Source organism: Balaenoptera ricei, chromosome X (genome assembly GCF_028023285.1).
Source record: "Balaenoptera ricei isolate mBalRic1 chromosome X, mBalRic1.hap2, whole genome shotgun sequence".
NCBI classification, from domain to species: Eukaryota; Metazoa; Chordata; class Mammalia; order Artiodactyla; family Balaenopteridae; genus Balaenoptera; species Balaenoptera ricei.
In genome coordinates, this window is record NC_082660.1 from 15,335,084 (window position 1) to 15,348,337 (window position 13,254).

Consider the following 13,254-nt stretch of genomic DNA (forward strand, 5'->3'; position numbering starts at 1 on the left):
GATTTTATTAGAGAGCCTGTCAGTCCCTGATACTTTCCCCTTTGGGATGTAGCTGTTTTGGTTTTATATATAAACATTAATCAAAATCAACGGTGTTTCTCTGTTTCCTGCATTAAGTATATTTGTAAACTGTACAATTAAATAATAAACTGTAAAGTGTAAAATAATAATAAGACATAAAGGACTGCCAAGTTGAATATGCTAATACTAACATGTTAATGTGTTTTAAAGAAGTAGACTGGACTTGCAATGTAGTTCTGCAATTCTGGATATAACGTAGTTTTACAGGAACCGTCTACAAAACAAAAACTGCTACGAGAATAAAAATACTTTTAAATTAAAAAGTTATCAAGACAATTGAAAATTATGTCTAATCTAAACTTATACATTTTTTTTCAATTATATTTTCCTTCTTTAAGTTTTTCAATATAGTAACATAACTTTAAGGCTGGCCCCAACTTCAGCCCCATATACTTCATCATCACATCACTTTTGAGTAGTAGCAGAGCCTTCCCATCAATCTCCTACAGAGAGAAAGAAATTATAATTACTAATACTGATTTCATGTTTTGTCACGTTACGTACATATAAGAACATGCAAAATAGGGAGCAGCTGTACATTCTCAATATATATTCTCTGAATATGCATTTATTTCCTGAAAACTATTAAAAATATAACTTATATGTGAAGCATCATTTGCAAATTTCTAAATTCACTTCAAATTTTAAGAAAAAGGAAATTTAACCCAGTATCTTTGAAAAGTGGCCTTAGCATCAAACTCTGATTTTAAATACTATATGTTGAATAAAATACCACGTATTTATGACAAAGGGTAGAAAACTGTGAACTGTAGAAATGAATTTCAGACAGTCATTAACTTTCTTAGAAAGGCTGGGAATATGAGTATATCAGCATTAATGCAAACTGTAAATGTGCTATACAGTGTTGTCATTATGTTGAAAGCTATTCAGTTAGTTGTGTGAAGCTAATTAGATACGAAAACTTATTACCGATTTTCTTACAATGTCAAAAAGGAATACATAGATATTTGGTCATGAATTTGATTTATTAGAAAAGACTATAAACATTATTTAACAGACACAAGGCATCCTCCTAAAATTATTTCCTTAATGAAGCAATTTATGTCGTGGAAGCATATTATTTGGTTTTCATGAGTTCCTATTTAAAATAAAGCTGCACTTAATCTTTTACAGTTACTGGATTCATCGGGCATCATAACAAGGAAGACACCCTGTCACAGCTGTGGTCACCCCTCCTACTCACGGTCCTGGGGCCGAGCAGGGAGCAGGTGGGGAGGAGGATCCTTGTAACTGTTGTTACAAAGGAGAAGACACCTGAGAGCGGCCATGCCGAATCATCTTCTCTTGAGAACTTGAAGACTTGTAGTATTTTAGGTACTCGGGTACCCATTTAAAGCACAGATCCAGCCTCCACCCTTTAAGGCTCTAACTTTGGGCAAAGTAAACTTTCTCGCATATGGAAAAATCAGTTGATAGGGTTCCCCCACCATCCACACTAATCAGTATCCAACTGAAGGGCCTGCAGAGAGGTCATTCAAAGTCATTACGGCAGGAAAACCGGATCAAAAGATACACTACATGTTGCATGAAGAGGTCGGCGAGGGGGCCTGATATCTGAGGATCTTTATGTTTCATAAACTGTATCACTTCATCCACAGACCAGGTTGAAGGGTCCTTAGAGAAGCCTTGTTTCAGGACACTGGGGTCAGGTACAGCTATATAACTTGGAGCTTCAATGGGGGGAAAAAAGACAAATCGTACTTGACCTGATCATTATCCTGAAAGAAGAGATGTTAGGTAGGGAGTAATTGTCTCATTCCTGGAACCTTCTGTGAAGTACCCCGGCATGGACCCAGGACTCCAAGATAAAATCCAGGGAAAGCCTAGTAAAGATGACCTGAGGATGGCTACTCAAGAATGTCCCACCTGACCTCCCCCAAACAACAAAAGCAGCTTCGGAAGACACCTTGCAGTTCCAAAGATCATAAAAGAGACTGAGCAATCCGAGGCCACTTTGGCCACAGGAAAATACAGCAAAAGATCTGTTACTTGGGTTAAATTAGGTTAATCTAAGCTAACTTACTGCTTTCTTACTTTAAATATTTCAAAGAATTTCTCTCAATCTTTCTCCTCTTGATATCTCCAAATTAGGTTTATTTTACTAGCTAACTGCAATGGAAATCCCCAGAATTTACAGTTTGATCATTGCTTAAATTTATTCACTTTAATGTATGCAATATGGATGGTTTTTAGCATCACTCTATTCTTTAAATTCCTGTCTCTCAAGCCTGATATGCTTACCTGAATTTTGAAGAAAACAAGATTATTTTGTGCTTAGCTAGGTCAGAAGTAACTTTAACATTATACTGAATGCCTCTTTCAAGTTTCACTGCATAGTAAGAGATATTTTGGTTGAAGGTTTATATGTTTAAAAAAGAAGTAACTAAGACATGAAACAATTCAAGTGCTCATACCTCAAAAAGTTATAGCTGTGCCGTTCACTACGTTGTATTGAAATTTCTTTGTGTCCAGACAGGTATTCATTTACTCAACCAGAGTGCTTGACTCTCTAAAGTTAGTGTATGATAAGAGAAGTGGGTTTTGTAATTTGCTAGGAGGATTTGTTTCTCTAAACAAGGACCGTCAATACAAATTTAATATTTTTGTATGTGTGAATTAGCCAAAAGTGCACCTTTTCTTTCCTATCCTCTGGGCTCTGGCCATTTTATGGGTATTTTGAGTATTCACCCAGGGAAAGGGCAAAGAAAATCAGAAGATAAAAGAACTCACAATGGTAAATTTTACTTATTTTCTTTTTAAATAGCGTAACTTTGATATGAAATAAAAACTCTTTAGTAAAATCTATCCTACTTTCTACTTGTCAGAGATAAAAATGTTGGTCTACCAAGAAATGCTGCTGGGCTGTATCAACCCAAGTAAAAACGATGATGGTATAGACCATGCCATGCCTAAGGCATTCTAACAATCTAGACAGAAAAGTCTTCTCCTTTAACTCAAAACAGACTCAATTTAATACTTAAAAAACTACTGGCAAGGCTAACCATACCTCTAAATTAACTTATATTTGTGTGGGATTTTTGGTTTCTGTCATCAGAATCTGGTATAGTTATGTTTTGAATAACATATAACTACTTTTACGGATTACTACAAATAAACTATATGTAAAGATATGATTTCTGGTATAAAACTATAATTTTATATTAAAAATAAAACAGGGGTTTCCCTGGTGGCGCAGTGGTTAAGAATCCGCCTGTCAATGCAGGGGACATAGGTTCGAGCCCTGGTCCAGGAAGATCCCACATACCCCGGAGCAACTAAGCCCTTGCACCACAACTACTGAGCCTGCGCTCTAGAGCCCGCGAGCCACAACTACTGAGCCTACATGCCTAGAGCCCATGCTCCGCAACAAGAGAAGCCACCGCAATGAGAAGCCCGCGCACCGCAAGAAAGAGTAGCCCCCGCTCGCCGCAACCAGAGAAAGCCCGCGTGCAGCAACGAAGACCCAACACAGCCAAAAATAAAATAAATAAAATAAATAAATTTATTTTAAAAATTTAAAAAATAAAAAATTTAAAAAATAAAAATAAAACAACCGTGAGCTCATCTATTTCTAATCTATCATGGAAAATAATTTAATTGGGCCCACATCTTCCAAACAATCAGAGAAGGCTATGAACATTATTTTAGTGTTATTCAAATAATTACATGAAATAAAAAATTATGTGAAAAATAATCAAAGTCCAGTCATGCTCTTCTCCTTAATGGCTCTGTCTCATATACACTAGGAGATCAGAAGGCCTGTCTTCATAAACTCATATATTGTGAAAATATCTAAAAATTCAGGGTACATTACCCCTTTATAAAATGAACATCTATCTTCAGTCTCTCTACAAAAATCACTCCAAAACCAGAGACAATCTACACGGAGTAGGAGATGGGGGTGACGATATTAAATGTATCACAGCATGTGTACAGTGCAGTTGCCCATAGATAATATCCATTATGAAAGGCAGGGGAGTTAGTTGATTCCTACTTCCTTTACTCCTCAACCTTGCCTAGATGCCTATCTGGTGACAAAAGACAAAACACTTATTCCCCCCACCACAGCACCCTTAACCCTTTTAAAAGGGTACAGGATAGTAGCTATCTTTGCACATGGAAGGCTGCTCTGGCTCTTTCCAAATGAAGAGTAGGATACTGTCCTGTTTATACATATCATGTTCTCCTGGGGGGTCTGAGGGAACGACTGGGAGTGTGGAAAATGGGGAAATGGCTGCAGCAACAGGATGCCAGAGCCTAGATCTGGGAACCACACACAGGCTGGGGCCAGGAAAGGTCTCAATAGGGACAAGGAAGAGAGTACGTCAGAAAGAAGAGGGAGTGCATCCTTCCAGGCCTCAGAGTCATGCGAGGGTTGTGAGTCCAGGCAGTAACCAAGGAAATGATAAATTACAATGGATGGAAAAGCACTAAACTGCGAAGTCTCCATCAGAAACATGGTTGGTGATCCAGATTCCCAGAAATAGTTCTGTAATGCCATGAGGATTAGAGCATGTGTAGCAGCTTGGCCCTGAAAATGATGTGAAGGGGAGGACTCGACCTCCTCACTTTTGGCACTTTCTCCAATGCGATAAACTCTCAGGGGATGTTGTGGGGCATGGAAACCTTAAGGGGAAAGACAAACACACTGGCTGAGAATCACTGTTTTTGAATATACCTTCACTTTTCCTCTGCTTCTGGAATGTAACTTCATGGTGACCGCTCTTGGAAGATGATTTGGTCCCCACCAGTGTTGAACTCGAGGTGCATGGCACACTTTGAAAAACACTCCTGGAGACTGGAGTATGAGTGCTTACAGGACTTCTGCTGGCAGGATTCAAAGAACTTGCTGGATTTAGTGGTGAGTTCTTGGACTCTTCAGAAAGCATTTCCCCTTTGGGCATGCCATTTCCCTCAGCAGATAATACTTCTTCTACAAGAAAAAAAGACAAAGGCAATAAGAAAAAAGACAAAGGCAATTATCTTCAACAGACTTACAGCTCGAATACTATTAAAAGGTCAAAAATCCCCTAACTGCCAACAACAGTTCACTTAAGCCATACTATACTGAACCACAAACCTCTAACACAAAGCACATGGCCATCCCTTTCTTGGTGTTTATAGTAATGGACACTGTCCTGAAATCCAAATTGATTCTAATGACATCACCTATTTTTCTCATGGCAACTAACCCTTGCCAGTCTTGCCACCAAGACTATGAACACCTCACTAAAGCATTTATTTTTAGGAATGCAGTTCTTCACAACTCTTTGTTACAATATGATCACACAGTTGGTTTCTAACATTTGCTTACTCCTTGGGCACTTATTAAAACTTTCACTGGAGAAATGTACTAGGTTTTTCTATTCCTCTTTCTATCAGCTTTTAGCAATACAAAGCCGAATGGAAAATACGCCTATAACTGTTTTTCTTTAATCTAAGGAGAAATGACAACTGTGCACTTCTGAAGGGAATGAAGTGCTCAACAAAGCTGCCAAAGTAGCAGCCTAACTGCCAAACTGATTTGGGGGAATATACTCCCCTACTTCCAGCATCAACACTCAAGAGCATATAAGTGATAGAAGAGTGACTTTTCTCCCCAATCTTGCAACATGTAAATACTATTTACCTTCAGAGGCATGCACCTTTGTTTTGGGGAGCTTAGGAGAGAGAGGAGCAACATAAGGCAGAGGTTGCTGAGAAGGTCGTTTGGTGCTTTTCTTTTCTGTTGTATCTTCTTTTACTGTTTTCAAAAAAAGAAATGTCTGTTATAACTAATTAATATACTCAAGCGTTTTCATATCATCAGCATAAAACACTTTTGTTTCTAAATCATTTGCCTACTATAACTTCATCAATAATTTATCGATTATTTATGAACAAGATGTGTTCATTTCATCCTATTAAATATTTCAGTGATATTATATTCAAGGGTTAAAGGCATTATGTCTAGGCTTCATTTATTCTAGGGTCATCACATCTTTCTAACTCTCTCAGGCCAACAGTGAGGCAACCAATTGTAATGTGTCTAAAAAGACCTGGGAAAATCGCTCCCATGAGCAAGAAAAGTTAAGAATTCAGAGAAGTTAAAGAGAGGATAGGGTACAATGAACACTCCATTTTACAGGCAACAATCCTGGCCTAGGGGTACCCTTACAACAATTCTACTGCTTACTTATCATTCACCCAAATGCATTTCTTCCTAAAGGACCACACTTTAAGGCATAATCCTGAAAGTAAAGACATTTCAATTTATTAATTACACTATTACACTATATTAGACTACATTACACTACATTATCGATCGATATTTTGATTTAATCTCCAACTAAAAGGAAAAATAAAGTGCAATAGAAATCTATAAAGTAGGATAACAGACCTCCAGAGAGAAGAAAGACTGCAATGAGAAAGTACCAAAGTCAAACTTCATCTAGTTCAAAATGGCTGGGGGCCAGGCATGCCTCTCAAAGTCGTCTGATGAGCAATCTTTAGCCATCCAGTTACTGACTGATTACTAATGAGTCTAAGAGAGCTCTCACCATTTGATTTTATTTTTAATCATCAACTACAAAACCAACGGGCAAAACATACTTCAGTGAATGAGAGATATTTCTACAATTCGGACAGTTAAATTCTAAGAAGAGAAATAATTGACTTTTTTCATACCCATTTAATGATACAGAAAATTGGAGTACTAAAATATACAGTTTCTAAAGTTTTCTATACATATTTACCTCAGAATCATAGCAAGATCAGAAAAAGTCTTTACTTATCTTTTACTTGTAATATTATAATACTTTCTTTATGAAAAGTTTATGAAGCTGGTATATGGTCTACTATCTGGGGTTGATACAAACATAAAATTGATTCTTGACTTCTGCTTCTGGGTATCGTAGTGAGCTCAGGCATGAAATTGTTCCTGCAGAGATAACTAGAAAAAGCCAGATAATTTACAAAGTACTTCATAGAGAAGTCATCATAGAGAAGCAACTTCCAGGATGACTGATTAAGGACTTCAGAAAATCCACTCCTTCATAAAAATAATGACAGCACTGGCAAAGTTAACTTTTTCAAAATTCTGGACGTTAACTAAAGGATTACAACAACCCAAAAAGCATTTATTCAAGAAAAATGGCTGAATCTCAGAAAGAACAACAAATTCTGTGGCATTTTAGCTTCCCTAATATAATCCCATTCACCCCAGTTTTGCAGCAGCCTTGCAAACCAACAGCTTCGCAACTACAGTAGCTGTGAAAGCCAGCAGCCAGCCTAGCACTGGAGGGGGCACAAAGGATTTGGAACTCTCCAAAAGCTCCACCCCCAGAGAACTGTCACTATTTGATCAATCTTGCAGCTCACTGAAAACCTCTGATCTCTGGGCTTGTTTTATTTGACCTAAATCAGAGCCTGCTCTGTGTAAACAGCCCTATCCAAAGCACTGGTCAAAAACCAAACCAAAACCAAACCAAAAAACCCACAACAATGGCAATTGTTTAACACTGCAGCTCCCAGAGGTAGTATTACCAGTTGGGGCTGACAAGAAGCTGACCAAGAAGCTTAAAAGGAAAAACTGGAGAATGAGATGTCCATGAGGGGACTCTGAAAAGCACTGAGATATTCCTGGGAATCTAGAAGGCCATATGTATGTACATGGTTGTATGAATGCTCAGGAAAGACTTTAGAAGGCCCTAATCTTTCATTTTTTGCTGACCTTGAAGCCCTGCACAAAGCAGATTTGTAAACTGTCTCCTGGAATGTTCAAGGTAAGTCCCAACACACACTAAGAACCCCTTGGCAAAGGCCGGGAGACATACTGGTTCCAGGCACTTAAGAAAATCCCTGTCCAATTATTAGCTGACCACTAAGCTAAGTGAACAGACTTCAGTAGCCACATATAACAAAATTAGACCTGGAAAAGTCATTAAATTAGTCCAGGAGAGTCACTAAAAATCCAAACAGCACCAGCAACAACAACAGAGCCTAGGAAGGGGGAGGGAACCTAATTTTCAGAGTTGCTGCATTATATTACTTTTAAATTTCAATTAAAAAATTAGGAGACATGCAAAGAAGAGGAAAGTATGACCCATACACAGGGGGGAAAAAGTCAACAGAAACTGCCTCTGAGGAAGCCCAGACACTGGACTTACTAAGCAAAGATATCAAGTCAGTTATTTTATATATGTTTAAAGAACTTAAAAAAAAATCATGTCTAAAGAACTAAAGGAAAGTATAAGAACAATGTCTCACACTATCGATAAAGTGATAAAAATTATAAAAAGAACCAAATAGAAATTCAGGACTTGAAAAGTATAATAAATGAAATTTAAAAAAAAAAAAAAACCCTAGAGGGGCTCAACAGCAGATGTGAATTAGCAGAAGAAAGAATCACCAAATTTTTTAAGAGGTCAATTGAGATTATATAGTCTGAGGAACAGAAAAAAAAAAAGAGAGAGAGAGAGAGAAAAAAATGAACAGACTTCAGAGACCTGTGGGACACCATCAAGCATGCCACAATAAACATAATGGGAGAGTCCTGGAAGGAGAGGACAGAGAGAGTAAGGAGCAAAAAGACTATCTGAAGAAATAATGTCTAAAAGCTTCCCAACTTTAATGCAAAACATTAATCTGCATAATCCAAAAAGCACAAGAATCTCCAGTTATAAATGCAAAGATATCCACACCTAGAGTCAAACCACCAAAAGCAAAAGACAAAGAGAATCTTGAAATCAGCAAGAGAAAAGCAAATCATCACATACAAAGGAGCCTCAATAAGATTAGCAACTGACTTCTCATCAGAAACTACACAGGCTAGAAGGAAGTGGGATGGCATATTCAAAGCACTGAAACAAAAAGATGGTCAACCAAGAATTCTATATCTAGCAAAACTAATCTTTAAAAACTGAAGGAGAAAATAGGAAATTCTCCATAAAGAAAGACTGAGAGAATTCCTCACTTGTAGAGAGCTACCCTATAAGAGATACTAGAGAGACTCCTTCAAGTTGAAATGAAAATAGAGAATAACTTAAATCCACATTTAAAAAAAAAATAAACAGTACCAGTAAATATATTTGTGTTTATAACTCTTTTCTTCTCCTTTCTCATTTAAAAGACAACTACATAAAGCAATAATTATAGGGCTTCCCTGGTGGCGCAGTGGTTAAGAATCTACCTGCCAATGCAGGGGACACAGGTTCAAGCCCTGGTTCGGGAAGATCCCACATGCCGCGGAGCAGCTAAGCCCGTGCACCACAACTATTGAGCCTGCGCTCTAGAGCCCGCAAACCACAACTACTGGAGCCCGCAAGCCACAACTACTGAAGCCCACGTGCCTAGAGCCCGTGCTCCGCAACAAGAGAAGCCACTGCAATGAGAAGCCCATACACCACAACTAAGAGTAGCCCCCGCTCGCCGCAACTAGAGAAAGCCCACACGCAGAAACGAAGACCTGATGCAGCCAAAAATAATAAATAAATAAAATAAATAAATTTATTTTTTTTAAAAAGCCGTAATTATAAAACTGTATTTGGGAGCTTATAATGTATAAAATATAATTTGTATGACAATAATAGCACAAAGAAGTGGGCAGAAAACAAAACTATGCTGGAGCAAAGTTTTGGCATAACATTAAAATTAAGTTGGTATTAATCCAAACTGGATTGTTTTAAATTAAGATGTTAATTGTAATCCCCAAGGCAACTAACTAAGAAAATAACTCAAAAAAATAGTAAAAAGAACAAGGAAAATAAAATGGTACACAAGAAAACATCTACTTAAAACAAAAGAAGGCAGTGATGGAGGAAAAGACTAGCCCCACCCCCCCCAAAAAAAGAGAGACATAAAGAATGGTAGATGTAAGTCCTACCTTATCAGTAATTAAATTAAATGTACATGAAATAAACACTCCAGTAAAAAATTAGATTGGCAGAATGGATTTTTTTTTAAAGTTGTATTACAAACTTACTACACTTTAAATTCAAACACACAAATAGGTTGAAAGTACAAGGATGGGAAAAAATATACCATACAGACAGTACTTAAAAGAGGACTGAGGGGGCTTCCCTGGTGGCGCAGTGGTTAAGAATCCGCCTGCCAACGCAGGGGACACAGGTTCGAGTCCTGGTCCGGGAAGATCCCACATGCTGCGGAGCAACTAAGCCCGTGCGCCACAACTACTGAGCCCGCGCTCTGGAGCCCGCAAGCCACAACTACTGAAGCCTGCACGTCTAGAGTCCGTGCTCTGCAACAAGAGGAGCCACCACAATGAGAAGCCCGTGCACCACAACGAAGAGTAGCCCCCGATCGCCACAACTAGAGAAAGCCCATGCGTAGCAACGAAGCTCCAACGCCGCCAAAAATAAATAAATACATAAATAAATTTTAAAAAACAAAGAAACCCCACAATGATACACCTTTCAGGTTTTGATTCTCAAGTTAATTATGAATTCAATAAGAAATTACTTTTCCACTTTGAATGAACAAAAACTATATATTATACATGTCTAATTAGTTCACTGTGGCTAAAAGGTTTACTTTGAGGAAGACACAGGAAAAACTGAATTATATAAGATTCTCAAGTTAATGTAGACTCTAATATAAAATAGAAGCACAGTATAAAATTTTACATTTTCTCTTATCTGATTTATTTTGATCATGCTCTGCAGGACTATGACCATTACCTCTGTAAGAGCTAAAAGGCTGGCTACTCAAAAGGTTATCACACTGCAGGCTGTGGCACAAGGTCTCAAGAAAGCGAAGAGCAAATGATGCACTGTTCACTGGAGGGAGCTGGATGGAATGAGTTTCCCCATCAAAGGAGGCTATTATAGGGAAGAAAAGATGTCAGAGTTACATCACAGAAAGATGAGAACCACATCAACAAAAATAAAAGCCATCAATTTAGGAAATGTATTATAAATCTAATGTGTGGTTTTTGTAATTTATAAAGGAATAATCTTAAATTATAAAAGTTCCTCTCATTCAAACACAATAGTCTGAACTAGTAAAAGCATTCTCATTTAAAAATATTCATAAAGTAAACAACAACAACAGAAACCCACTGATGTACAATAGTTCCTGCTCTTCCAAACATTCCATGGGTACAAATGCAGTATCTGATCATACAATCATGAAAGCCATGTGTATCTTACCTCTTACTCACTTCTTGAATCACATTTTTATTTAGAGATTCTTACAGATTAGTCTGTTTTCTAAAAAAATTAAAATATATTAAGCTCACTTTATCTATAGTGAGCTTAATATAGCAGGTAAAAGGAAAAATCTGTACCTCTTACCTCAATATACAGCATTACTCTGACATTATTTGTCTATATTGAAAGTTAAACTTTCCAAACCAGGGTTAAAAGTCTATAAACATATAATTATTATACATATTCTATTACATTAATATAATATTCAAATATTATAGTTAACAGAATATAAATTTATAAAATAATCTATGTATTATAAAATCCTTGCCTTCTTGAAACCTACAAACAAATTAGGGAATAAAACCTCATAAAGGATTAGATGAGCATACCGGTTATCACTTCTCCTCCACGATGATCTGGCTTAAGGAATCCAAAAACAGTCTTACTTTGAATGGCACAATCCACGCAGGCCTGCACCGTCCGCCGGAGCACCACATTGACAGGGCCTGGGCCAAAGCGGTTGGGCAGCTGCTGGATTTTCGTCTGATCCAGGTGAGGGCCACAGTTTCCATGTTTGTTTACATAGACACAGACTTGATGAAAAATGTGTATTATATAGATATAACAAACAATGAGATTGGTTAGAAGGAACATAAACACTACATAATCAATCACTATATATCCCATTAGCCACGCTTCACTCAAAGAGAACCTAAACATAGTTACTATCGGTGATCCTTTCTGCTACCTAAAAATATATATGTAAATATATTTTCACATTTTGTAAATATATTAAATCTAGAAATAAATAATCCAAATGCTTATTCCATTTTCTAGAATTCTGCCCAAACTGATTATAATAAAAACAATACAAGTTTTAGTAGCATCACAAAACAATTCTTCACACATTCTCAGATTATATAAAATGGCTTAAAGACAAGAATATTTTCACTTTTTAACAGTAATCACACTATAAGAATTTTCTTTCAAAACTGGTCATATTAGCACACTCCTTTTGGACTGAATTTATTTTAAATCAACAATATTGCACTCTCATTATATAGTATTTTCTAAAGTAACCAAATAATTTCAGATATGTGTCACAGTAAGTTCTAATGACCTAGAGAAATTTTTTTCATTAATTTTTAAGAAAATAAAAATGTTCTTTATATACATGCTGAGGTTCACGGACGAAAATTTTAAAAATAAATGCTTTCCTTCGTATAATAAAAGCATTTAGAATTTAGAAGCAAATAATCTATAATCACAATCAGTCAAGTTTCTATAATTTTTCTTCACTGAGTATCAACAAATACAAATTAACACACAACGTAATATGATTATTAACAAACAGAAAATATATTGTCCCCCTAAATCAAGAGGCACATTATTTTTATCCACTACTCAATATATTGCAAAATTTTCATGTATACAGTCTATATTTAGTACAATAAAAACCCATTAATCTCACTTTCACTATGTTGAAATATATAATTAAGCTTTGTGGCAATAGCCAGAGGAAGGATGGACTCTGTCACAGAAATGAAACACCTATTAAAAACTTAACCTGAGGTGCTGATGGCATGGACAAAGTTCTACTGAACACAAGTGAGCTAAACAAGGATTTCAATGTTTATACTCGTTTAGCTAGGCTCCCCTCCTAATGGACTAAAAATCAGAAATAATAAAGAGACAAAATGAGGTATGTTACGGGCTTCCCCGGTGGTGCAGTGGTTAAGAATCCACCTGCCAATGCAGGGGACACGGGTTCGAGCCCTGGTCTGGGAAGATCCCACATGCCGCGGAGCAACTAAGCCCATGCACCACAGCTACTGAGCCTGCACTCTGGAGCCCGTGCTCCACAACAAGAGAAGAAACCACTGCAACGAGAAGCCTGTGCACCGCAACAAAGAGTAGCCCCCGCTCGCCAAAACTAGAGAAAACCCACGCGCAGCAACAAAGACCCAACACAGCCAAAAAAAAAAAGGGGGGGGGTATGTTACAA

At 37.2% G+C, this 13,254-nt stretch overlaps 1 protein-coding gene across 1 annotated transcript in view; it reads right to left on the bottom strand.

The window, feature by feature from the left end:
* Positions 1-395: 395 nt before the first annotated feature.
* LOC132356992 (sex comb on midleg-like protein 2) overlaps positions 396-13,254 on the bottom strand; it is a 74,323-nt gene continuing 61,464 nt past the window's right edge. The window contains exons 9-14 of the mRNA XM_059910299.1: positions 11,639-11,842; positions 10,725-10,919; positions 5,732-5,845; positions 4,781-5,035; positions 1,621-1,772; positions 396-524 (exon numbers count right to left, since the gene is read on the bottom strand). Of these exons, the coding sequence (XP_059766282.1) occupies positions 396-524; positions 1,621-1,772; positions 4,781-5,035; positions 5,732-5,845; positions 10,725-10,919; positions 11,639-11,842 (1,049 nt within the window). The remainder of the gene's footprint in view (positions 525-1,620; positions 1,773-4,780; positions 5,036-5,731; positions 5,846-10,724; positions 10,920-11,638; positions 11,843-13,254) is intronic.